Source organism: Schistocerca serialis, chromosome 5 (genome assembly GCF_023864345.2).
Source record: "Schistocerca serialis cubense isolate TAMUIC-IGC-003099 chromosome 5, iqSchSeri2.2, whole genome shotgun sequence".
Taxonomy (NCBI): domain Eukaryota; kingdom Metazoa; phylum Arthropoda; class Insecta; order Orthoptera; family Acrididae; genus Schistocerca; species Schistocerca serialis.
This window is the reverse complement of record NC_064642.1, coordinates 328972234-328995805: the sequence shown is the minus strand read 5'-3', so window position 1 is coordinate 328995805 and position 23572 is coordinate 328972234. Positions and strand designations below refer to the sequence as shown.

Here is a 23572-nt window from a genome sequence, read left to right as displayed (position 1 = left end):
ACATAGAGGTTAATCTACAGGTGTAGAAGTTATTTCCAGATTAACCTAAGGGAGTGTGACAGGACCATTAATGTTTACAACATATATAAATGATTTAGTGGAAAGTGTAAGATGCTCAGTGCCAGAAGACAGTATCTACTTACAGAATGACCTGCAGAGAATTGATGAATGGTGCAGAGCACTTGGCCGTGAAAGGCAAAGACCCCAAGTTCAAGTCCCGATCCGGCACACAGCTTTAATCTGCCACCAAGTTTCCTATCAGCACATACTCCACTGCAAAGTGAAAATTTCATTCTGGATATAAAAAAAAGTAGGAAAAGAATATTCCAGACAGATTCTCTCTACGAATCTGAAGGACATTTAACACTTTCACCAAGGAAATGGCGTGTAAGGAACTTGTTGGAGTGTTCTTGAATGGTGTTCATCAGTATGGTACCCTTACCAGGTAGGAAAAATAGAGAGAATGCAACAAAAGAGCGGATTGTTCTATTACAGGATCACTTAGTTGTTGCAAGAGCATTACTATGATGTTACAAGAGAAGTGACGTGCATGATGGAGACGTTCACTCATTATTCAAATTTCTGGAGAGCACTAAGAGACGCATTGTGCATAACCGAGATGTTTACTATCGAAATTTCAAAATGCACTTTCTGGAAGAGTTTGACAACAGATTACTTTGTCCAATATGTATCTCACGCAATGGTCACAACGAAAATTCAAGAAATTTGAGCCAATACAGAGGCTTGTTGACAACCATTCTTCCCACACACCATTTAGGAATGAAACTAGATGGAGTGGGGTGAAACAGATATGGTATCTGAAGTACCTTCCATCACACACCATTAGGTGGCTTGGACAGCATGGTGTATATGTAAAAAATACAGCTCATCGATATGCAGTGCAGGGGTAACCAGCAGCCCAACACAGGCCACTAGCCCATTGATGTCAATGTGGATCATGAAACTCATGACAGAGTCCTTTAGAACATGAATCTTTTGGACCTGTGTAGAGTGAAGGCCAATTGAAGCCCACAACAATCAATAGAATAAAAAGTCAGTAAGAAGCCTTTGAAGTCTCATGTAGGTTTAGTAAAATGTGATGGGGGCAAGCAGTGCCTTATACAACTCAAGAAAGGTTCCAATGAGGTGTTGGTATTTACAGAAAGCTTGTCAGTTTTTTTTTTATTAAAGAAACAGCAAAGTTGGCTGTAGACTGCTCCTCCCAGAAACCACCTTGAGACTCAAGAGCCCACCATCACCTAGAGCAACCACCCTTTCATGCAGTCTGCAGGGCACAGTGAGGCTAACTGGTTGGCTGAAGGATTGAGACAACAATACTATCTCACTGTTATGAACGAAAGACACCAAGTTAAATGCATTTAGACGTAGCCTTTAAATATGGAAAGGTTAGATTGCTTCTGAACACTAAGAGAAGGCACTGACACCCCCCCCCCCTCCACCACACACGCACACACGCACACACGCACACACGCACACACGCACACACGCACACACGCACACACGCACACACGCACACACGCACACACGCACACACGCACACACGCACACCTCTGCACTCATTGGTAGCACATGGTGTCTTGTTCATGTTCACTGCAGCACTCTGGTCACAGCACCAATTTACTACACCTGAAGATGGGTGTATAAAGAGCCCGAAACTGTTAGTGTTAAAAAAGAACCTTACTGCTGTAGCAGTATTTTCAACCAATGTGTTAAGAGTTCTACTTCTGAGGAAGGACATTGCCCGACAGTTTATATTGCTAGTGTTCATTTCATTGACCCTCTGTGACAACACCTCAATGCGATGAGTAGCAATCTATCCTTTCCATATTGTTTTCAGTATGTCATTTTCACAATTAAACTATCTCCATATAAAATTACTGTCAGTTCAACAGATGAACCTCAAAGGTTTAATTGGGTTTCATCAAGTTGCTAAAAATATTTCTGTGGGCATATCCTACACATTTAATGTTTACTATGTGGTGTATATAATAGGGAAACATTCCACGTGGGAAAAATATATTTAAAAGCAAAGATGATGTGACTTACCATACGAAAGTGCTGGCAGGTCGATAGAAACACAAACAGACACACACATACACACAAAATTCTAGCTTTCGCAACCAATGGTTGCTTCGTCAGGAAAGAGGGAAGGAGAGGGAAAGACGAAAGGCTGCGGGTTTTAAGGGAGAGGGTAAGGAGTCATTCCAATCCTGGGAGCGGAAAGACTTACCTTAGGGGGAAAAAAGGACAGGTATAAACTCACACACACACACACACACACACACACACACACACACAAGCAGACATTTGTAAAGGCAAAGAGTTTGGGCAGAGATGTCAGTTGAGGCGGAAGTAAAGAGGCAAAGATGTTGAAAGACAGGTGAGGTATGAGCGGCGGCAACTTGAAATTAGAAATTAGCGGAGGTTGAGGCCTGGTGGATAACGAGAAGAGAGGATATACTGAAGGGCAAGTTCCCATCTCCGGAGTTCTGACAGGTTGGTGTTAGTGGGAAGTATCCAGATAACCCGGACAGTGTAACACTATGCCAAGATGTGCTGTCCGTGCACCAAGGCATGTTTAGCCACAGGGTGATCCTCATTACCAACAAACACTGTCTGCCTGTGTCAATTCATGCGAATGGACAGTTTGTTGCTGGTCATTCCCACATAGAAAGCTTCACAGTGTAGGCAGGTCAGTTGGTAAATCACGTGGGTGCTTTCACACGTGGCTCTGCCTTTGATCGTGTGCACCTTCCGGGTTACAGGACTGGAGTAGGTGGTGGTGGGAGGGTGCATAGGACAGGTTTTACACCGGGGGCGGTTACAAGGGTAGGAGCCAGAGGGTAAGGAAGGTGGTTTGGGGATTTCATAGGGATGAACTAAGAGGTTACGAAGGTTAGGTGGATGGTGGAAAGACACTCTTGGTGGAGTGGGGAGGATTTCATGAAGGATGGATCTCATTTCAGGGCAGGATTTGAGGAAGTCGTATCCCTGCTGGAGAGCCACATTCAGAGTCTGATCCAGTCCCGGAAAGTATCCTGTCACAAGTGGGGCACTTTTGTGGTTCTTCTATGGGAGGTTCTGGGTTTGAGGGGATGAGGTAGTGGCTCTGGTTATTTGCTTCTGTACCAGGTCGGGAGGGTAGCTGCAGGATGTGAAAGCTGTTTTCAGGTTGTTGGTGTAATGGTTCAGGGATTCCGGACTGGAGCAGATTCGTTTGCCACGAAGACATAGGCTGTAGGTAAGGGACTGTGATGCGGAATGGGTGGCAGCTGTTATAATGAAGGTACTGTTGCTTGTTGGTGGGATTGATGTGGACAGACGTGTGAAGCTGGCCATTGGACAGATGGAGGTCAACGTCAAGGAAAGTGGCATGGGATTTGGAGTAGGACCAGGTGAATCTGATGGAACCAAAGGAGTTGAGGTTGGAGAGGAAATTCTGGAGTAGTTCTTCACTGTGAGTCCAGATCATGAACATGTCATCAATAAATCTGTACCAAACTTTGGGTTGGCAGGCCTGGGTAACCAAGAAGGCTTCCTCTTTCATTTCAGCCTCATGTTACACTTTCCACCTTCTAATACGACGTCACCCTCACAACACCCCCACAACGACCCCATTAAGTTTTATTTACATTCCCTCTGCAAACATGCCTTCGCCCTAGCCAGATTAAGCTCCCATATTTTATTTTCTCAGGCGTGTCTGACATTTGGAATTACCCCCAAAGGCCTCACACTTAAAGTTCCCATCTCTGGCTGCAACCCTTCTTTCCATCAGTCCCTATACCAGTTCCAAACTGAACAATCCATTGCCCTCACCCACCTAATCCTTCACCTACACATCAACTCAGCCAATGAACACACCCGTCAACTCCTATCCTTAATAAAAGTCCTCAATATTTCCTCTCCCGCATCCACGCCGGCTGTTCAAAGCATCCTCCTACAGGCCAACCGCAAATTAGAACAGCATGCCACCCTCCATCTCAAAAAATTATCGAATCTCCTGGTTTCCCACCTCCGGAAAGGCAACTCACTCACCCTTCACAAGCTTTCCAGTAAACCTCAACCTCCTCTCATTGCACACAAACCCAGTCTCTCCCATCTACTCAATCTCCCACTTCCAGCTCCACTCCCTCCAAAACATCAAAATTCCAATCAACGCAATCTGGAATCACAACACCCCAATTCAGTAGTTAACCTTTCCTCCAAACCTCTCTCCCAATCCGAAACCTCTGTCCTATCCAAAGGCCTCACCTTCAGCCCCACTCCCAGATTCAACCAAACAGCCCTCGTCAAAGATTTACTGTCCTACACTCGCACTCTCTGCTGGAAATATCACTTTGCCACGAAGAAAAATGATCCTAATCCTACTCCTAATGATCCAACTCCCCAAGACACTATCCAAATTGAACCCTGCCTGGAACAGTTCTGTCCTCCGTCACAGCGGGACCCACCTCCTCTTCCTCAAAATCACCGTCTCCAAACCTTCCAGGAATTTCTGACTTCCAGCCATGCTTCTCAATCCTTCTTAAAAAACCTTAACCCTACTCTCCCAACATCACCACTGCTGAAGCCCAAGCTATCCGTGGTCTGAAGGCTGACCGATCCATCGTCATTCTTCCAGCGGACAAGGGTTCCACGACCGTGGTACTTGATCGTCGGGAGTATGTGGCTGAGGGACTGCGTCAGCTTTCAGACAACACCACATACAAAGTTTGCCAAGGCAATCCCATTCCTGATGTCCAGGCGGAGCTTCAAGGAAGCCTCAGAACCTTTCCCCTGACTCCATCAACCTCCTGACCCCACCGACACCCCGCACCCCTACCTTCTTCCTAAAATTCACAAACCCAATCATCCCGGCCGCCCCATTGTAGCTGGTTACCAAGCCCCCACAGAACGTATCTCTGCCTACATAGATCAACACCTTCAACTCATTACATGCAGTCTCCCATCCTTCAAAGACACCAACCACTTTCTCGAACGCCTGGAATCCTTACCCAATCTATTACCCCAGGAAACCATCCTTGTAACCATTGATGCCACTTCCTTATACACAAATATTCCGCACGTCCAGGGCCTCGCTGCGATGGAGCACTTTCTTTCACGCCGATCACCTGCCACCCTACCTAAAACCTCTTTCCTCATTACCTTAGCCAGTTTCATCCTGACCCACAACTTCTTCACTTTTGAAGGCCAGACATACCAACAATTAAAGGGAACAGCCATGGGTACCACGATGGCCCCCTCGTACGCCAACCTATTCATGGGTCGCTTAGAGGAAGCCTTCTTGGTTACCCAGGCATGCCAACCCAAAGTTTGGTACAGATTTATTGATGACATCTTCATGATCTGGACTCACAGTGAAGAAGAACTCCAGAATTTCCTCTCCAACCTCAACTCCTTTGGTTCCATCAGATTCACCTGGTCCTACTCCAAATCCCATGCCACTTTCCTTGACATTGACCTCCATCTGTCCAATGGCCAGCTTCACACATCTGTCCACATCAAACCCACCAACAAGCAACAGTACCTCCATTATGACAGCTGCCACCCATTCCACATAAAACGGTCCCTTCCCTACAGCCTATGTCTTCGTGGCAAACGAATCTGCTCCAGTCCGGAATCCCTGAACCATTACACCAACAACCTGAAAACAGCTTTCACATCTCGCAACTACCCTCCCGACCTGGTACAGAAGCAAATAACCAGAGCCACTACCTCATCCCCTCAAACCCAGAACCTCCCACAGAAGAACCACAAAAGTGCCCCACTTGTGACAGGATACTTTCCGGGACTGGATCAGACTCTGAATGTGGCTCTCCAGCAGGGATACGACTTCCTCAAATCCTGCCCTGAAATGAGATCCATCCTTCATGAAATCCTCCCCACTCCACCAAGAGTGTCTTTCCGCCATCCACCTAACCTACGTAACCTCTTAGTTCATCCCTATGAAATCCCCAAACCACCTTCCTTACCCTCTGGCTCCTACCCTTGTAACCGCCCCCGGTGTAAAACCTGTCCTATGCACCCTCCCACCACCACCTACTCCAGTCCTGTAACCCGGAAGGTGTACACGATCAAAGGCAGAGCCACGTGTGAAAGCACCCACGTGATTTACCAACTGACCTGCCTACACTGTGAAGCTTTCTATGTGGGAATGACCAGCAACAAACTGTCCATTCGCATGAATGGACACAGGCAGACAGTGTTTGTTGGTAATGAGGATCACCCTGTGGCTAAACATGCCTTGGTGCACGGCCAGCACATCTTGGCAGTGTTACACCGTCCGGGTTATCTGGATACTTCCCACTAACACCAATCTGTCAGAACTCCGGAGATGGGAACTTGCCCTTCAGTATATCCTCTCTTCTCGTTATCCGCCAGTCCTCAACCTCCGCTAATTTCTAATTTCGAGTTGCCACCGCTAATACCTCACCTGTCTTTCAACAACACCTTTGCCTCTTTACTTCCACCTCAACTGACATCTCTGCCCAAACTCTTTGCCTTTACAAATGTCTGCTTGTGTCTGTGTATGTGCGGATGTATGTGCGCGCGCGCGCGAGTGTATACCTGTCCTTTTTTCCCCCCTAAGGTAAGTCTTTCCGCTCCCAGGATTGGAATGACTCCTTACCCTCTCCCTTAAAACTCACAGCCTTTAGTCTTTCCCTCTCCTTCCCTCTTTCCTGACGAAGCAACCATTGGTTGCGAAAGCTAGAATTTTGTATGTATGTATGTATGTGTGTGTTTCTATCGACCTGCCAGCGCCTTCGTATGGTAAGTCACATCATCTTTGTTTTTACTATGTGGTGTGTTGGAAGTAAACAGAGGGTGAAGTAACTGCCCGGTAACATCCTGGTCAGACTGAACACTAGTTTTATTTGACAAGGACTGAAGAAAATTTACGTTGACCTTACTGGAGAGCCCATCAGAAATTCCAGTCCAAGTTACTTCAGGAGAATGATATTTTACTCAAATTCTTCCTCACCATGACAGGGAGTAGTGATGTTCTTAGCTCCAGAGAGCTGTTTATATTAGTTAAAGTGCATTCATACTGGACTACTTATTAATAATACGTTCATATTGCCCTACTGCATGGCCTAAAGTTGTCACAGTGTACACTTGTGTTTATTCAACAGCAAAAATAGTAATGTTTTTGTAGTAAACTTACCGCTACTTGTTGGGCTTGATGCATAGTTGAAGTACCTCCATACACAACAACAGACTTTACAATAGAACCGAGAGCAAACTTCCGTGCTTCATTAAAAATTTGTAATGCAAGTTCCCTTGTTGGTGATAGTATAACAGCATGGGGCTCACAACCCTGCCCTGTCATGACTAGCTCTCTTGGATCATTTAGGATGGTATTAATAATAGGCACAAGGAAGGCAGCCTGAAAATAGAAAACATACCAATTAGAAACTTTCTTGATTACCTCTATTACAATTACACTTCAGAAAAATAATAAATTCATTGTCATGTTTCCAAAAACCACAACATTAAATACAAATGTGGAAATGCAGGGTATCAAAATTTGCAATGTATTACTTCTTTCAACTTTCACAGCATGAAATTCTCACGACTACGACTACGACTACTACTACTACTACTACTACTACTACTAACTTACAATATGAAATAGTTTACTAAATGCCTTTGTTACTTTGGTTTCCTTTTCAGCAATTATTAGATATGAGTTATCACCTTTAATACCATGTCTCCCCTCCACATACTTTGTACTTCCACAATACGTCTACTTGGAACACCTGGTGTAGCAGTGTGAACAGAACACTGCCACTCAGCTAAAGTAGTATGTGAACATCAATCAACCTACATGGACGTAATATGTGAAATCTATGGAGTAAACAACATGCCACTGAAAGCCAAATCTTACATTTTTTGGCCACTGAAATCCTGTGCAACCTCAGTCTGTAACAGTCTCATCTATGCAACTTTTACAAACCACAAAAATTAGCGAAACACAAACTGGAATGAAAAATAATTCTATTTTTAATATAAACAGAAGTTCTAGTTAAGTATAAATGTGAAATACGTCATTACTAAAGTACACTGTATGCATTTCCTTTGGTTACCACCCTGGAATCATTTACGTAATACAGATGAATTGGCTGTTCTACATCTGTAAGTGAACAACAATTTCCATCCAATCAGAATTAGAGTGACCCTGATACTTTGGGACTAAAATAGGCTAAGTTCCTGAACTTTTCCAGTATGCTGAGCACAAAAACTATGTAGACACTTTTCACTATCACAGTAACAACTTTTATGAATAGTAACGCAATCATCATCGTAACTCATTTTTGATTCAGAGATGGACTCAAATATTTTTCAAACCACCTGGTTTAACAAATTTGCTTTCTTTCCATTTCTCCTTGGATAGATGAGAGATACCTTGCAAACATACTTCAATATACAAATGGTTTCAAGTAAGCCCAAAGTAATGTATAGGTAAGGTAAGAAACTTCTTTTTCAGATTCACAAGTTTTCTGCCTAGAATCTCTCCAGGCTTCAGAGATTTCTGTGCACTATTTTATTCAGGGCCAATTCTGATCCTTTGATCTGCAACACCATTCACAATTTGTATCCTTAAATAGTACAAAAGTCAGTAAAACTGGCAAAATGGGAATTGAACAACACAAGATTGCTAGTTTTGGTGAATGTTGGTCTTCAAAACTGAAATGAATGACAAATTCTTACATGGCATAATATAGTCACAACAGAGTGCTCCCTTAAAAATCCCAAATAAACTGGATTTGATTTACTCTGATTAATAAGCATTGGTCTGAATCTTGAGACTTTATACATTGCATAAGACACACCGAGGAAAAATGATACTAACACTACATCTAAGAAGATCACCAATCAACAGATAGCCAAACAACTGGCTATTTTAGGAGGTGGTTCACAGTTTAAGTGTCTAACTGAATCAGAAACAGATTACAATTGTGAGAACGGTGAGAGTGCCATTGCTAGTTAGAGTATACAATTTATGAAATTCAAATTTCAACTACAAGAAAGGTGAAATTTACTAACTGATTATTAATTTTAGACAATGTTCAAGACACTAACCAATGTTTATTGAAACTGATTTTAAAAACCGTCACATCAAAATTTATCAACATTTGTCACCACATTTTGCTTACACAACCGCTTATAACCAAGTGTAGATGGTTTCAGTTGTGAAACCATGCATCAAATATAAATTTCAATAATTACAGCAATTTTATACATCACAACTTGTGTGGAATATCTCCATACAAGTTTTTTGCCTGTTTGAGGACTGGACTAACTGTTCTACAACATTCCAAACCCGTAGTTTCATCAGGAAAAGAACTATCAGCATTACCTGACATCCCCAATAGCACTGACAAGCCTTGTTGCCTGAAAATTATTGTGTCAAGAGGAAACATTTGTAAGGGACAAGAACCACCCTGCTCACTTAGGTGGTAGTAGTAGTAATGATCTTGTAAATGAATACTCCCCACTGTTAATACTGTCAAGTAGCAAAACAGAAGTGGAAGTTATTAGATTTACGGTGTTCTAATGCATATGAAGTTATGAACGAGCATCCAAGTTCTACAATAGATGTATACTTCACTTTATTACATTGCATGTGACTGCACACAATGTATATTCTATAAAATACTTCTGCAGAATTTTTAGGCAGCATTCAGAAGATAATTTTTAATTTACTAAAAATATAGTGGTTAAGGTACACTGCCCCAATGCAGCCCCACATGAGTACAGGCATCCTTTGTTTGCCCATGGGCAGCCACAACCAGTGCTATGACTGGGTTCTCCTATTGCACATGTTCTGCCACTGACACCCTTAAGAGCAGGCTCATGGCAGGGCAGTACTAACGGTTGGTTGGTTTGTGGGATTGAAGGGAACAGACTACTAGGGCCATCGGTCCCTTTTTCCACGAACTAGAAACACCGACAAAGAATAAGAACAAACAATGGAGATGTCAAGAGACGACACAGGACAACAAAGACACAGAGACCAGAAAAAAGGAATTAAAATCACACAGAGTATGACAGTGGTTGGCCAAACATAGAAACAAAATGGAAAAGCCAACCACCAAGAAACACACTAAAAACCCCAGTCTAAAATTGTAGTCCAAAGGCCAGACAACACAAAAAAAGGACAAACACTTAAATCAAGCGACAAAAACCCCCTGCACGAATAGAACTCAAAACTAAATCTGCCATCGCATTGTCATCTGATAAAAATGCAGGAAGCGTATCAGGCAGCACAAATGTCTGCCCGAGCAGATTTAAAAGCGGGCAGTCCAACAAGATGTGGACCAACATCAAAGCTGACCCGCAGCGACATAAAGGTGGGTCCTCGTGGTGCAATAAATAATAGCTGTGTGTTATCCAGGTGCAACCAATGCACAGCCACCAGAGGATAACAGAGTCATTGCGAGAGAGACGCGAGGAGGAGTGCCACACACCGGTACCCTCCTTGAAGGCCCGAAGTCTGTTGGGTGAAGGAAAGGTTCGTCATTCTTCACCCCAGGCACAAAGTACCTTCTGCCGCAAAACTGACCTGAGGTCACTCTCCGAAAGGCTAATCTCCAAGGCTGGTGCACTGACAGCCTGTTTGGCCAGCATGTCAACACATTCATTTCCTGGGATGCCAACATGACCCGGGGTCCACACAAAGACCACACAGCGGCCACAACGGGCAAGAGTATGGAGGGACTCCTGGATAGCCATCAGCAGATGAGAGTGAGGGAAACACTGGTCGATAGCTCGTAAACCGCTCAGGGAGTCACTACAGATAACGAAGGACTTGCCTGAGCAGGAGCTCTCTAGGGCGCGAGAGACGGCGACCAGCTCGGCAGTGAAAACACTGCAGCCAGCCGGCAATAAGTGTTGTTCACAATGATCCCCTAGAATAAGAGCATAACCAACACGATTAGCAACCATCGAACTGTCAGTATAGACAATGTCAGAGCCTTCAAATGCAGCAAAGATTGAAAGCAAGCAGCCGCGGAGGGCCTCACGAGGGACTGAGTCCTTTGAACCCTGTGCCAAATCAAACCAAAGGCATGGGCGGGGCACACACCACAGGGGTATACACAGATGGGCCCAGAAGAGAGGTGGAACAGAGAAAACCTCAAGCCCAGAGAGAAGAGATCTGACGTGAACCGCGATTGTACACCCTTAATGGGGCTGCCGTTCCGGAAGATGGATGACCAACTGAGGGAACAGGAGACGATAATTGAGATGCCCGGACAAGCTACAAATGTGTGTAGCATAATCAGCCAGTAATCGTTGGCACCAGAACCACAATGACACCTGCCTCCACAAGTATGCTGTTGACAGGGCTTGTCCGGAAAGCTGCAGTGGGAGTCAGATCCCGCTGTGAAGGATGGGGTCAAGCAACTACAATGTTGAAGGCGATGCCGAACCGTAAGCCAGGCTCCCATAATTTAGATGGGACAGAATTAACGCCTGGTACAGCTGTAGAAGGGTAGACCGATTGGCACCCAAGCTGGTGTGACTCAAGCCAACGAAGAGCATTAAGATGCCACTAGCATGTCTGTTTAAGCTGCCAATAGGAGGGAGCCAAGTCAACCGGGTATCAAAAACCAATCCCAAAAACCGATGAGTTGCCATCACAGCAAGAGGTTCACCGTCAAGATAAAGCCGTGGCTAAGGGTGAACAGTGTGTCGCCCAGTGTGAACAGTGCGTTGCCGGCAGAAATGCGTAACACAAGCCTTGGCAGCCGAAAACTGGAAGCCGTGAGCTACAGCCCAAGACTGTGCCTTGCGGATAACACCCTGCAGCTGATGTCCAGCAGCTGCAATACCAGTGGAGCTAAAGTATAGGTAGAAGTCATCAGCATACAAGGAAACAGAGACGTTCCCACCACCGCAGCGAGACCATTAATTGCAATTAAAGAGGCAGATACTTAAGACAGATCCTTGTGTTACCCCATTCTCCCGCACTCTGGAGAAACTATGGGAGGCCGCAACTTGCATGTGGAAGGAATGAAGCGACAGAAGATTTTGTATGAAAATCGGGAGCGGACCCCGAAGACCCAAACCATGAAGCGTAGAGAGGATGTGACGTCGCCATGTCTTATCATATGCCTTCCGCATGTCAAAACAAGATGGTGATCGGATGCTGACGGCGGGCAAAGGCTGTACGGATGGCAGTCTCCAGGCACACCAGATTATCGGTGGCAGAGTGGCCCTTATGGAACCCATCCTGAGACGGAGCCATACAGCCCCGAGGCTCAAGTAGCCGACTCAACCTCCGGCTCACCATGCGTTCCGAGCCACTTGCAAAGAATGTTGGTGAGGCTGATGGGGCGATAGCTGTCCACCTCCAGTGGGTTCTTGGCAGGTTTCAACACGGGGATTCAGATGCTTTCCCGCCACTGTGACAGGAACTCACCCTCAACCCAGATACGGTTGAAAAAGTCTAGGAGGAGTCGCTGGCAGTCCACTGAGAGATGTTTGAGCATCTGACTGTGGATGTGATCTGGCCTGGGAGACATATTGGGGCAAACAGCTTGGGCACTTTGGAATTCCCACTCTCTGAATGGAGCACTGTACAATTCAGGGTGGTGTCTGAAATGAAAGGCTCCAACATTCCAACCGCTCTTTCAGGGAGCGGAAGGCCGGTGGATAATTCGCAGAAGCAGAACTCTGAGCAAAATGCTTCGCAAAGTGGTTTGCAATTGTGTCGGAGTAAGTACAGACTGCACCATTCAGTGAAAGCGCAAGTACACTGACGGGGGCTGATAGAGTCGCCTAATCTTGACCCAAACCTGCAATGGAGAGGTAGAGAGGCGAATGGTGGAGACATACCTTTCCCCAGCACTCCTGCTTGCGTTGGTGAATGAGGCGGCAGGCTCGTGCACGGAGGCGTTTAAAGGCTATGAGGTGTGGCAATGAGGGATGCCGCTTGTGACGCTGGAGTGCCCGTCTCAGCGATCTCAGGCGACCACCAAGGCACAGTCCTCCGCCGAGGGGACCCAGAAGAACAGGGAATGGCAGATTCTGCGGCAGTAACGATGACTGTGGTGACCGAGTGAACCACTGCATCAATGGCGTCATTGGAAAGAGGCTCAAAAGTGGCAATGGAAGTGAACAAGTCATTGTCAGCCTTATTCATAGCCCATCTGCAGGGGTGCCCAGAATAGTGATGCTATGGCAGTGACAGAAAGATCGGAAATTGGTCACTACCGCACAAGTCGTCATGCACACTCCATTGGACAGAAGGTAATAGGCTAGGGCTGCAGGTCGAAAGGTCAATGGCTGAGTATATGCCGTGCACCACACTGAAATGTGTGAAGACACCAGTATTTAAAAGAGAAAGGACGAGCCGTGCCAATACTTGCTCAATGATGCTGCCTCGGCCTGTTGCCACTGATCCACCCCACAGAGGGTTATGGGCGTTGAAGTCACCCATTAACAGAAAAGGTAGCGGCAATTGGGCTATCAACGCAGCCAGGACATGCTGCAGGACATCACCATCCAGTGGAAGATAGAGACTGCAGACAGTAACAGCCTGAGGCGTCCACACCCGAACAGCGACAGCCTCTAAAGGTGTCTGTCGAGGGACAGACACACTGTAAGGAGAGTGAAGGACGTAGATGCAGACGCCACCAGATACCCTCTCATAAGCTGCCCGGTTCTTATAATAACCCCTATAGCCATGGAGGGCGGGGGTTCGCATCGCCAGAAACCAAGCTTCCTGAAGAGCAATGCAGAGGAAAGGGTGAAGGCTGAGAAGTTGTTGGAGCCCAGCAAGATGGTGGAAAAAACCGCTGCAGTTCCACTGGAGGACGACATTGTCCATGGCTGAGAAAGGCATGAAGAGACTCAATAGGCAGATACACCACTGGGTCACCTGCTGCCACCGATTGAGTACCGACGGGAGTGACATCCGTATGTCTGAAGGACCGGCCAGACCTAGGTCCTCAGCAGACACCAGAATCTCCACCGCATCCTCATACGCAGAGCTTGTAGGTAGCAGGGGAGTGGGTGCCACTGCAATTTCCTTGGTCTCAGGGGTATTGAATTTCCATTTCTCACACTGTTCCTTTGGTTGCCCTTGCTGGGAGGGCTTCTTTGATTCAGTCTTCAGGACTGAAAAGGACCGCAAAGCCTTACATCCAGCTACATGGGGCTTCTTCAGCCACTGGTGGGTGTCTGGTTTGCCACTGGTAGGAGCCTGGGAAGGGAGTGACCCAAGGGATCCCTACCTACCGAGAGAAGCCAAGGAAGACTTACACTTCTCTGACTTAGAAGTGGGGACTAGTGTCCCCGATGGTTGGGGGGGGGGGGGGGGGGGGGGAGTGCTGCTCCCGAGGTAGGTGGTGCGGGAGCAACGGAGGGAAGTGCCGCCGCCCCCCCCCCCCCCCACCACCATCAAGTGGGCAGGTGTGGTCCTTCAGCTCTGAGAGCTGTGGTTCAATGGATGGAGCTGTAACAGGAGTGACAACGGTGACATAAGGTGACATCATGCACATGGGATGAAGCCGTTCCAATTTCCGTTTAGCCTCAGTGTAGGTCAATCGGTCCAGGGTCTTTTATTCCATTATTTTCCGTTCCTTCTGTAGAATCTTACAGTCCGGCAAGCAAGGGGGATGGTGCTCTCCGAAGTCGACACAGATGGGAGGCAGGGCAGGTGGAGTACCAGGATGGGATGGACGACCACAATCCCGACATATGAGGCTGGAAGCAAAGTGGGAAGACATATGGGCCAACTTCCAACACTCTAAGCACCACATCGAGGGAGGTTTTTTTGGGCACACAACTACAATGGTCATTAGCACCCAGACTAAGTTATGAATGCACTGCGAGGCACAAGGTTAAAACAGCAACTAAAAAGGACAACACTATAAAAGGCACATTAACAGGCAAGGGATTGAAGGAAAATAGCAGAATCAAATGTCCTTAGACAAGTTTGTCAAGCGGATAAAAGGAAGAACGTGAGCAGCTGCTCCTGGGTCATCCGCTAAAATGGCATCCAGAGTACATGGCAGGCCAAGATCAAAGTGCAGTGTATTAAAATTCAGACAGGACGTTAAAATGTGGCGTACTGTCAGCAATTGCCACATGGGCAGAACGGCGCAGGCACCGCCGTCAGCAGATGGCGATGGCTGAACCAACAGTGTCCAATTCGTAACCGGACCAAAACGACCTCCTCCCGCCAAGAAGGGCATGAAGAGGTCGTCCAAGCCATAGGGAGAGGTTTCAAGGCCCGAAGCTTGTTTACAGTAAGTGTAGCCCAATCGGCATGACACAGCAATAAAATGCGCTGACAAATTACCCTGCTAAAATCAGATGAAGGCACACAACAAGAAGCTGTCTGAGGCTGGAGGACCACAGCCTTGGTTGCGGCATCTGCAGTTTCGTTCCCAGGGATACCAACATGGCCAGGAACCCACATAAAGGTAACCGGAGAACCGTCGTCCGCCAGCTGCTGAAGAGAGCGTTGGATCCGGTGCATGAAAGGGTGAACCGGATACAGATCACTGAGGCTCTGGATGGCACTCAGGGAATCAGAGCAGATGACATAAGCAGAATGTCGGTGGCGGCGGATGTAAAGAACAGCCTGGTAGAGGGCAAATAGCTCAGCTGTGAAAACTGAACAATGGCCATGGAGCCGGTATTTGAAACTGTGTGCCCTGACAATGAAAGAATACCTGACACCGTCATGGGTCTTAGAGCCATCTGTATAAATGAAGATTGTATTAATGATCTTCAAACGAAGTTTGACAAACCGGGAGCGGTATACCGAAGCTGGGGTAACCTCCTCTGGTAGCGAGCTGAGGTCAAGGTGAACGCGAACCTGAGCCTGGAGCCAAGGTGACGTTTGGCTCTCGCCCACTCGAAAGGTTGCAGGGAGTGAAAAATCAAGATGCTGAAGGAGGTGACGAAAGCGAACTCCAGGGTATAGCAGGGCAGATACATACAACCCGTATTGACGGTTGAGACAGTCTTCAAAAAAGGAACGATAAGACGGGTGGTCGGGCATTGACAATAGCCGACAGGCATACCGACAAAGCAGTATATCGCGACAGTAGGTTAGTGGCAATTCACCGGCTTCAGCATGAAGAATCTCGACGGGACTAGTATAGAACGCTCCGATCGCAAGACGTAACCCCCGATGTTGTATAGAGTTGAGGCGGCGTAAGATGGACAGCCGTGCAGAGGAGTATGAAAAGCTCCCATAATCCAGCTTTGAGCGGACGATCGACCGATATAGGCAAAGTAGGACGGTTCGATCCGCTCCCCACAACGTACCGCTGAGAACACTGAGGACATTTAGAGAACGGGTACAATGGGCAGCCAAATATGACATGTGGAGACCAGCTAAGTTTCCGGTCAAATGTAAAACCTAAAAGTTTGGTGCCTCCACGAATGGGAGAGCAACGGGACCGAGATGTAAGGTCGGTGGGAGAAACTCTTTGTAGCACCAGAAGTTAATACAATACCGACCATCTTCTCGGCAGAAAAACGGAAGCCATTGGCGACACTTCAGGAGTAAAGACGGTCAAGACAACGCTGAAGACAGCGCTCCAGGAAACATGTACGCTGCGCGCTGCAATAGATGGTAAAATCGTCCACAAAAAGGGAGCCTGATACATCAGCTGGGAGGCAATCCATTATTGGATTGATCGCTATGGCGAAGAGAGCGACACTCATAACTGAGCCCTGAGGCACCCCATTCTCCTGGCGATAGGCGTCTAACAAGACAGAACTCACACGTACCCTGAACTGTTGATCCATTAAAAAGGCACGAATAAAAAGAGGAAGGCGACCGCGAAGGCCCCATGTATGCATGGTCCGGAGAATGCCTGCCCTCCAACAGGTGTCTTAAGCGTTCTCCAAATCTAAGAACACAGCCATGGTCTGGCGCTTCCGTAAGAAGTTATTCATAATGAAGGTCGACAAGGTAACCAGATGGTCAACAGCAGAGCGGCACCTACGAAATCCACATTGTACATTGGTAAGTAGGCATCGAGATTCGAGAAGCCAAACCAAATGAGAGTTAACCATTCGTTCCATCACCTTACAGAAACAGCTGGTAAGGGAAACGGGTCAATAACTGGAAGGCAAGTGCTTGTCCTTCCCCGGCTTAGGAATCGGATTCGCACCAGCATGTGGTAACATGACCCTCAATCCAGATGTGATTGTAAGTACGAAGAAAAAAGCCTTTACTCGCAGGAGAAAGGTTCGTTAGCATCTGAATATGAATAGAATCAGGCCCTAGGGCGGAGACCATGACCGGGCAAGTGCATTCTCGAGTTTCCGCATGATGAATGGGGCATTATAACTTTCATGATTCGAGGAGCGGAAGTTAGGTGGCCTTGCCTCCTCTGCCTTTTTTCGGGGAGAGGAAGGCAGGGTGGTAATAAGCGGAGCTCAAAACCTCTGCGAAAAATCGGCCAAAGGCATTGGAGACATCCCCAGGGGCCACAAGGACGTCATTCGCGACCGTCAAGCCAGAAACTGGTGAGTGGACCTTAGTGCCAGATAGCTGGCACAGGCTTCCCAGACAACAGAAGGAGTAAAACTGTTGAAGGTGCTTGTGAAAGCAGCCCAGCTGGCTTTCTTGCTTTCTTTAATAACACGATGACACTGCGCACGTAATAGTTTATAATTGATACAATTTGCCATCGTAGGGTGGCGTTTAAAGGTGCATAAAGCACGTCGACGAGCACGTAAAGCGTCTACATGCTTCAGTCCACCAGTGGACCGGTACGCGATGTGGAGAAGAAGTAGTAGTAGTATGAGGGATGGAATATTCAGCAGCAGTGAGAATGACTTCTGTGAGGTGTGCGACATGACTATCGCAACTTGCGAAGGTTTGATCCTGAAAGGTCGCACTGGAAGAGAAGAGCCCCAGTCTGCTTTGAATATGTTCCAACTAGTTGAGCATAGAGAGCTGTTATGATGCAGGAGATGGATAACACAAGGGATGTGGTCGCTCTAATACATATCAGAAAGTGCGTACCACTCAAACCAGAGTGCAAGTTGGGTAGTACATATAGAGGTCTAAATGGGTATAGGTGAGAGCTGTGTCCGGAAGGAAAGTAGGGGCGCCAGTATTGAGGCAGATAAGATTGAGGTGGTTGAAAAGGTCTGCTAACAGGGAGCCTCTCTGGCAGGATATTGGAGAGCCCCAAGGGGGATGGTGGGCATTGAAGTCTCCAGTCAACAAAAATGGTGCAGGTTGCTGAGCAATAATTTGCATCATGTCTGCCCTAGCAACGGCAGACAACGATGGAGTGTAAACGGTACAAATGGAAAATGTAAAAGTGGGGACAGTAATTCGGACAGCAACTGCCTGCAGGTCGGTGTGCAATGTGATATGATTGTAGTAAATATCATCCCGGACCAGCAACATAAGCCCTCCATGAGCCGGAACACCTGCCTCAGGGGGTAGGTCAAAACGCACAGAGGCATAGTGTGCAAAGTCAATTTGATCGCATGGGCGTAGCTTCATTTCCTGGAGAGCTACGACGAGCGGACAGTGTAAGCGTATCAGCAACTTTAAGTCCTCAATTGGACCAAATGCCACGAATATTCCAATGAAGAAGTGCCATCGTGAGAAGAAAAAGGAGAAGCAAAAAGGGGGCACCTCGAAGGCCTTCCGGACACAGCTCTCACCTATACCCATTTAGACCTCTATATGTACTACCCAACTTGCACTCTGGTTTGAGTGGTACGCACTTTCTGATATGTATTAGAGCGACCACATCCCTTGTGTTATCCATCTCCTGCATCATAACAGCTCTCTATGCTCAACTAGTTGGAACATATTCAAAGAAGGCTTCAAGCGAGCACTGCTGCCGCTATCAAGAGGCGGAGAGTCATCGTCCATTTGTTCAATAGGTTCGTCGGCCATCTTGTTAAGATGGCCAGGAGGGGGAGCTTCCTCCGCCGGTGAACGGCCAGATGTTCGGCTACCAGCCGTGCGGCCAGGTGAAATGGATGATGGCCTGGGGCGGCAACTGCTGGGTGGCGCAGGAGAAGAAACGCACGGTGGCAGAGAAGGAGAACTTTGCTTCCTATGAGCCTTCTTGGAAGGTCGTTTAGTCAAAGTACTGGTTGATGGTTGGGAGTTCAGGGTTTGTAGGAAGTCTTCACGGGGCGGTTCCTTCTTGAAGGCCCATGCGTCTGACTTCTGGGCCTTAGTCTTAACAGAAGCTGATGAAGGTGCTTGTGTCATATGGATGACGGGAGGAAGAGGAGACGCTGACCGGACAATCTTAGAACTGGCCGAACGGACGACCGTAGCGCTAAAGGTCAGATCGCATGTGTGTCGACACCTCCCTGGTAGGCCGAGGATAGGCAAGGACAGTACCGTATTTCCCTGCTGGGAGCAGCGTGGGGCTTCCTACTAGCAAATAGCTTGCGAGCGGCCGAGGTGGACACACTCTTTGACTCAAATTTCCAGTATACAGCGTTCATCCTTGTAGATGGGGCAGCCGCAGGAGGACGCTGCATGACCACCCTGACAATTCACGCAACGAGGAGACGGAGGTGGACAGTCACCCTCATGGGCGTGCCTGCCACAAGTGACGCATTTGGCCGCATTAGAACAAGACTGGTGGGTGTGATTAAAACACTGACACTGGTAGCAGCGCGTAGGTGTCGGGACATAGTGGCGAACAGAAATAACCTCATAGCCCGCTTTGATGCGCGACGGCAGCTGAACACTATCAAAGGTCAAGTAAATTGTCTGGGTCAGTACAAGGTCATTATTGACCTTTTTCATGACCCTATGGACAGCCGTCACACCCTGCTCAGCGAGGAAAGACAATCTCCTCGTCAGTCAATCCATCGAGTGATCTAGTATATACCAAACCATGCGACGAATTCAAAGTGCGGTGAGCCTCCACCCAGACAGGGAACATGTACAGGAGTGTGGCCCAAAGGAGCTTTTGTGTCTGAAAGGCGCTCTCAGTTTCAACACCAAGGTACCGTTATGCATCCTGGTACAAGACTTGACAGGTCCGGCTATGGCATCTACGACCTTCTGAATAATGAAAAGGTTGACAGATGAAAAATCATTTCCATCCTCAGATTGAGAAACTACAAGGAGCTTTGGGGCAGGCGGTAGTACTTTTGTCACAGGTGGCTGGACAAGTGTCCGCGTTTGGGCAGAAGTCAAGAGAGAAGAAGAGAAATCCATTGCAGAGGAATCCCCCATGATTGCCAGTGTCTCTGATGGCGCGCTCCTTCCTTGTGGGGACCCTCTCAGAGGGCGCTCCCGCCTTAGGTGAATGTTTACACCTCAGGTCACACCTCCCGAGAAACGGACGGAGGGACCAATCGGCATGGTCGCAAGGTGTCAGCTCAGGCAATCACCCCTCCATGGGCCTGGCCTGTACCAGGGGGTACGTGCGTGCCTTACTTGTCTACCCAGGGTGGGGAATTATGCGTTACCCCGTCACTGGCTACTTGTGCGAACACATGGGTTGGCCTTCAGGCACACACAGGGAGGAAAGAAGAAGAGGAAAAAAAAGGGAGAGGGGGAGAAAGGACAGACTGTCTCAAATGCCGAGGCGGAGACCATAGGGTGGACAAGAAGGCAAGGAGAAAAGGGCAAGGAGAAAAGGGCAAGGTAAAAAGTAAGGAAGACAGTGAGAGGGGGAGGACAAAGAAAGGAACCAAACAAAGGAAGGAAGAAACCAGAATTGAAAAACCAAAATGACCACAAATGTATGTCGTGGAACCTTCCATCTCCGGACACAGGCGCAAACTACCCTCATGAGGGGGAGAGACTTTCTTTTAGTTGCCTCTTACGACAGGCAGGAATACCGTGGGCCTATTACCCCCAAGCCCGCAGGGGGGTGGCAGTTAGCCATAGGCTACAGTCTAGCTGCCAGTACGTTCACACATTACCTGTTCGCTCACCTCTACCCATCCATGACCATGGGCACCCGAATGTCTACAGGCAAACATTAGCTATAACAGCCTGGGTTATGTTTCATTACACGCAAAAATTAGAAAACATGTTTAAATAAACCCATTCTTACCGTTTTTCCAGAACCAGTTTGTGCACATGCCATGAGATCTCTTCCGCCAGCTATTATGGGTATAGCATATTTCTGCACCGGTGTTGGTTTTGTATAACCACATTTTTTTACATTTTGTAAGACAAACTCTCTCAAGCCACACCTCGCAAAATCCACAATAGGCCCTGGTTTATTCTCTCCTGTCACCTAAAAAAAAGTTGCTTTAATTAACAAACACACACACACACACACACACACACACACACACACACACACACACACAGAGACAGAGAGAGATCGAGATATCACTTTATGAGATGTGGCAGTGACATTTCACTAACCACACTACTTTCAAAATATTCAGTACATAATCTCTTAAGCTGATGAAAAGGGTAACTTGTGAAACATATTGTAAATACATGCTTGGTGTAATTTCTTAATATAATTTGTGTCTAAATCCTTTGTCTGCTTCAAGAGTTACATGAATTCATGCCTGGGGAATGCAGGAGTCCACTAGGTGTGCAGATGTGACATCTTCAAGAGCAGGCAAAAGCAAGGTGCCTCAAATGTCCTGCAGCTTGGTGCAGGAATACTACCATCAAAACTAACATAAGGCAAGTTTTAGTGTGAGACTCCTCATAGTAATAGCAGCCTGGGTCTGTCCCCATCACTGACTGGGAGTTGGGGAACAAATAGTCCTCCTGTACTTATGTCTTATCATAGAGCAATTGCTAAATAGTCATAATAAAGGCTTCTGATGAGTTTACACGTGAGGTACAGATGTGGCACACCAAAGCAGCTAGATTATGTATGTTAGGAAAAGTGATGTGCGTGAAATTACACTTTACTAAAAAAGTTACGAATAGCAGCTCACAATATTAGCTGAATTTAGACCTGCAGCTGGAGATAGTGCAACAAAAGTGATCAATAAAATTTGTCGTTAATTTATCTGATATTTGCATTGTATAACCTAATGATCATATATTGGTAGCATGTAATCTTGTGGGTTGAGATGCTAAGCTGTATCAGAATTTATCCTGCCTTTTGTCGTATGCAGTCCCATGTGGCAGTGTATTTAATCTGATATTCCACTGCCATTGCTGATTCATGAAGTTACACTGGAAAAATGTTTGCTTTGAGTTGGTGGCTTCTATGAATGCTCTGAGTTCTGGTGTGATGCTAACTGATCTTTCATTTGAAATTGTTACCGAGGCATACCAACTTAATTGGATGACAGAGCCACAACTATAATGCCTCTTTTTACCCAATGCATTGGCTACTTCCTGACTGGCCAAGCAACCTCTTCCACGAATTCTTTTTTAATCCGAAGATTGTGTATATGCCAACAGTTTGGGTGGGAATGTAACATCACAATGAATGTAGACCAGGTAACAAAAGTGAGATTCAGCAGGTTGCAGATAACAATTATGCCCACTGTAGCACTAGACCACATGTACTGGTTATTCCACCCATTACAGCTGCAGGTAGCTTCTTCCACCGAGATGTGTGTTTTTGTCTTGTCATCCATCTGCTACAAATGTATGCTTAAATATTACTGGGCAAGGTAAAAGCTTTCAAACCCAGGTATTTAATTAGTTTTTGACTACTTCTGCAAATTTGGAGTCACCAGTTTCTGAAACAAGAGTTCTTCCATGACAGTATCACATTCATTGAGGTTATAGAGATATTCTCTGTCACCCTTGCTACACTTTACATGGATTTGACAGCTTCACAAAAGTCTTAAAACTTACTAAACACTATGAGCTAGCTGAAGAAATATACATCACAATAAGTTTAAATATCATTGAGAATACCACAGCCTACTTTGTTAGTTGCTACAAACTTTGGTTAGCAAAGCAATTTGGTACACCTGCGTCAATGAAACCAGACAAGCCTAATCAATGGTTGCTAAGATGTTATATAGAACTGAGGTTTTCTTCTTCGAGCATCACACCGATTATACATAGCAATATCCACTAGCTGAATGTTAACAGCAACAGAAAAATAGTCAATAACAATCAAAGCTACTCCCAACAGTATGTAAATAATGAAGTTCTGATCTGTCATCCATTATATAGCTCCCATTGTTCCTCAACCGTCTACACAAAGTTGGGAAACTCATGTATCATCCTAACTCGACACTGAGCAGGCTAAACCAAAATTAGAGCTTAGAAGTATACTGGTGTTGAGGACTGAGAAAGAGCACAAAATTTAACAATTTTCCACTATTTTCTCAATTATTGAAGTCATGGGCTTATAAGTTACGAGACTTAGCATTTTATTTCTTTGGGTCTGATGCTTTGTATGTAGGGAATTGGCAAATAAGAGCAAATGGTAGTACACACGCCACCAACAAGCATTCATTACTGTCCATCATGTCATACTGTAGGATTAAGATGTGTGGTCATGCTGTAACATTAAAAACAAGACACTAGACTGGATACCTGCATCATTTTTGGCGACTTCAACTAATCTGCATATGCAGTGTGAGATGTATCAGATGAAAATACCAATAAACGCGCAAGATACATTGTGTT

At 46.4% G+C, this 23572-nt stretch overlaps 1 protein-coding gene across 2 annotated transcripts in view; it reads right to left on the bottom strand.

Moving 5' to 3' along the window:
* Nucleotides 1-23572, bottom strand: part of LOC126481076 (ATP-dependent RNA helicase vasa) — a 71960-nt gene that overhangs the window by 22421 nt on the left and 25967 nt on the right. For both annotated transcript variants that reach the window (XM_050104563.1, XM_050104564.1), the window contains 2 exons: nt 21057-21242; nt 7187-7408 (listed from right to left, as the gene is read on the bottom strand). In XM_050104563.1, coding sequence (XP_049960520.1) covers nt 7187-7408; nt 21057-21242 — 408 coding nt within the window. The remainder of the gene's footprint in view (nt 1-7186; nt 7409-21056; nt 21243-23572) is intronic.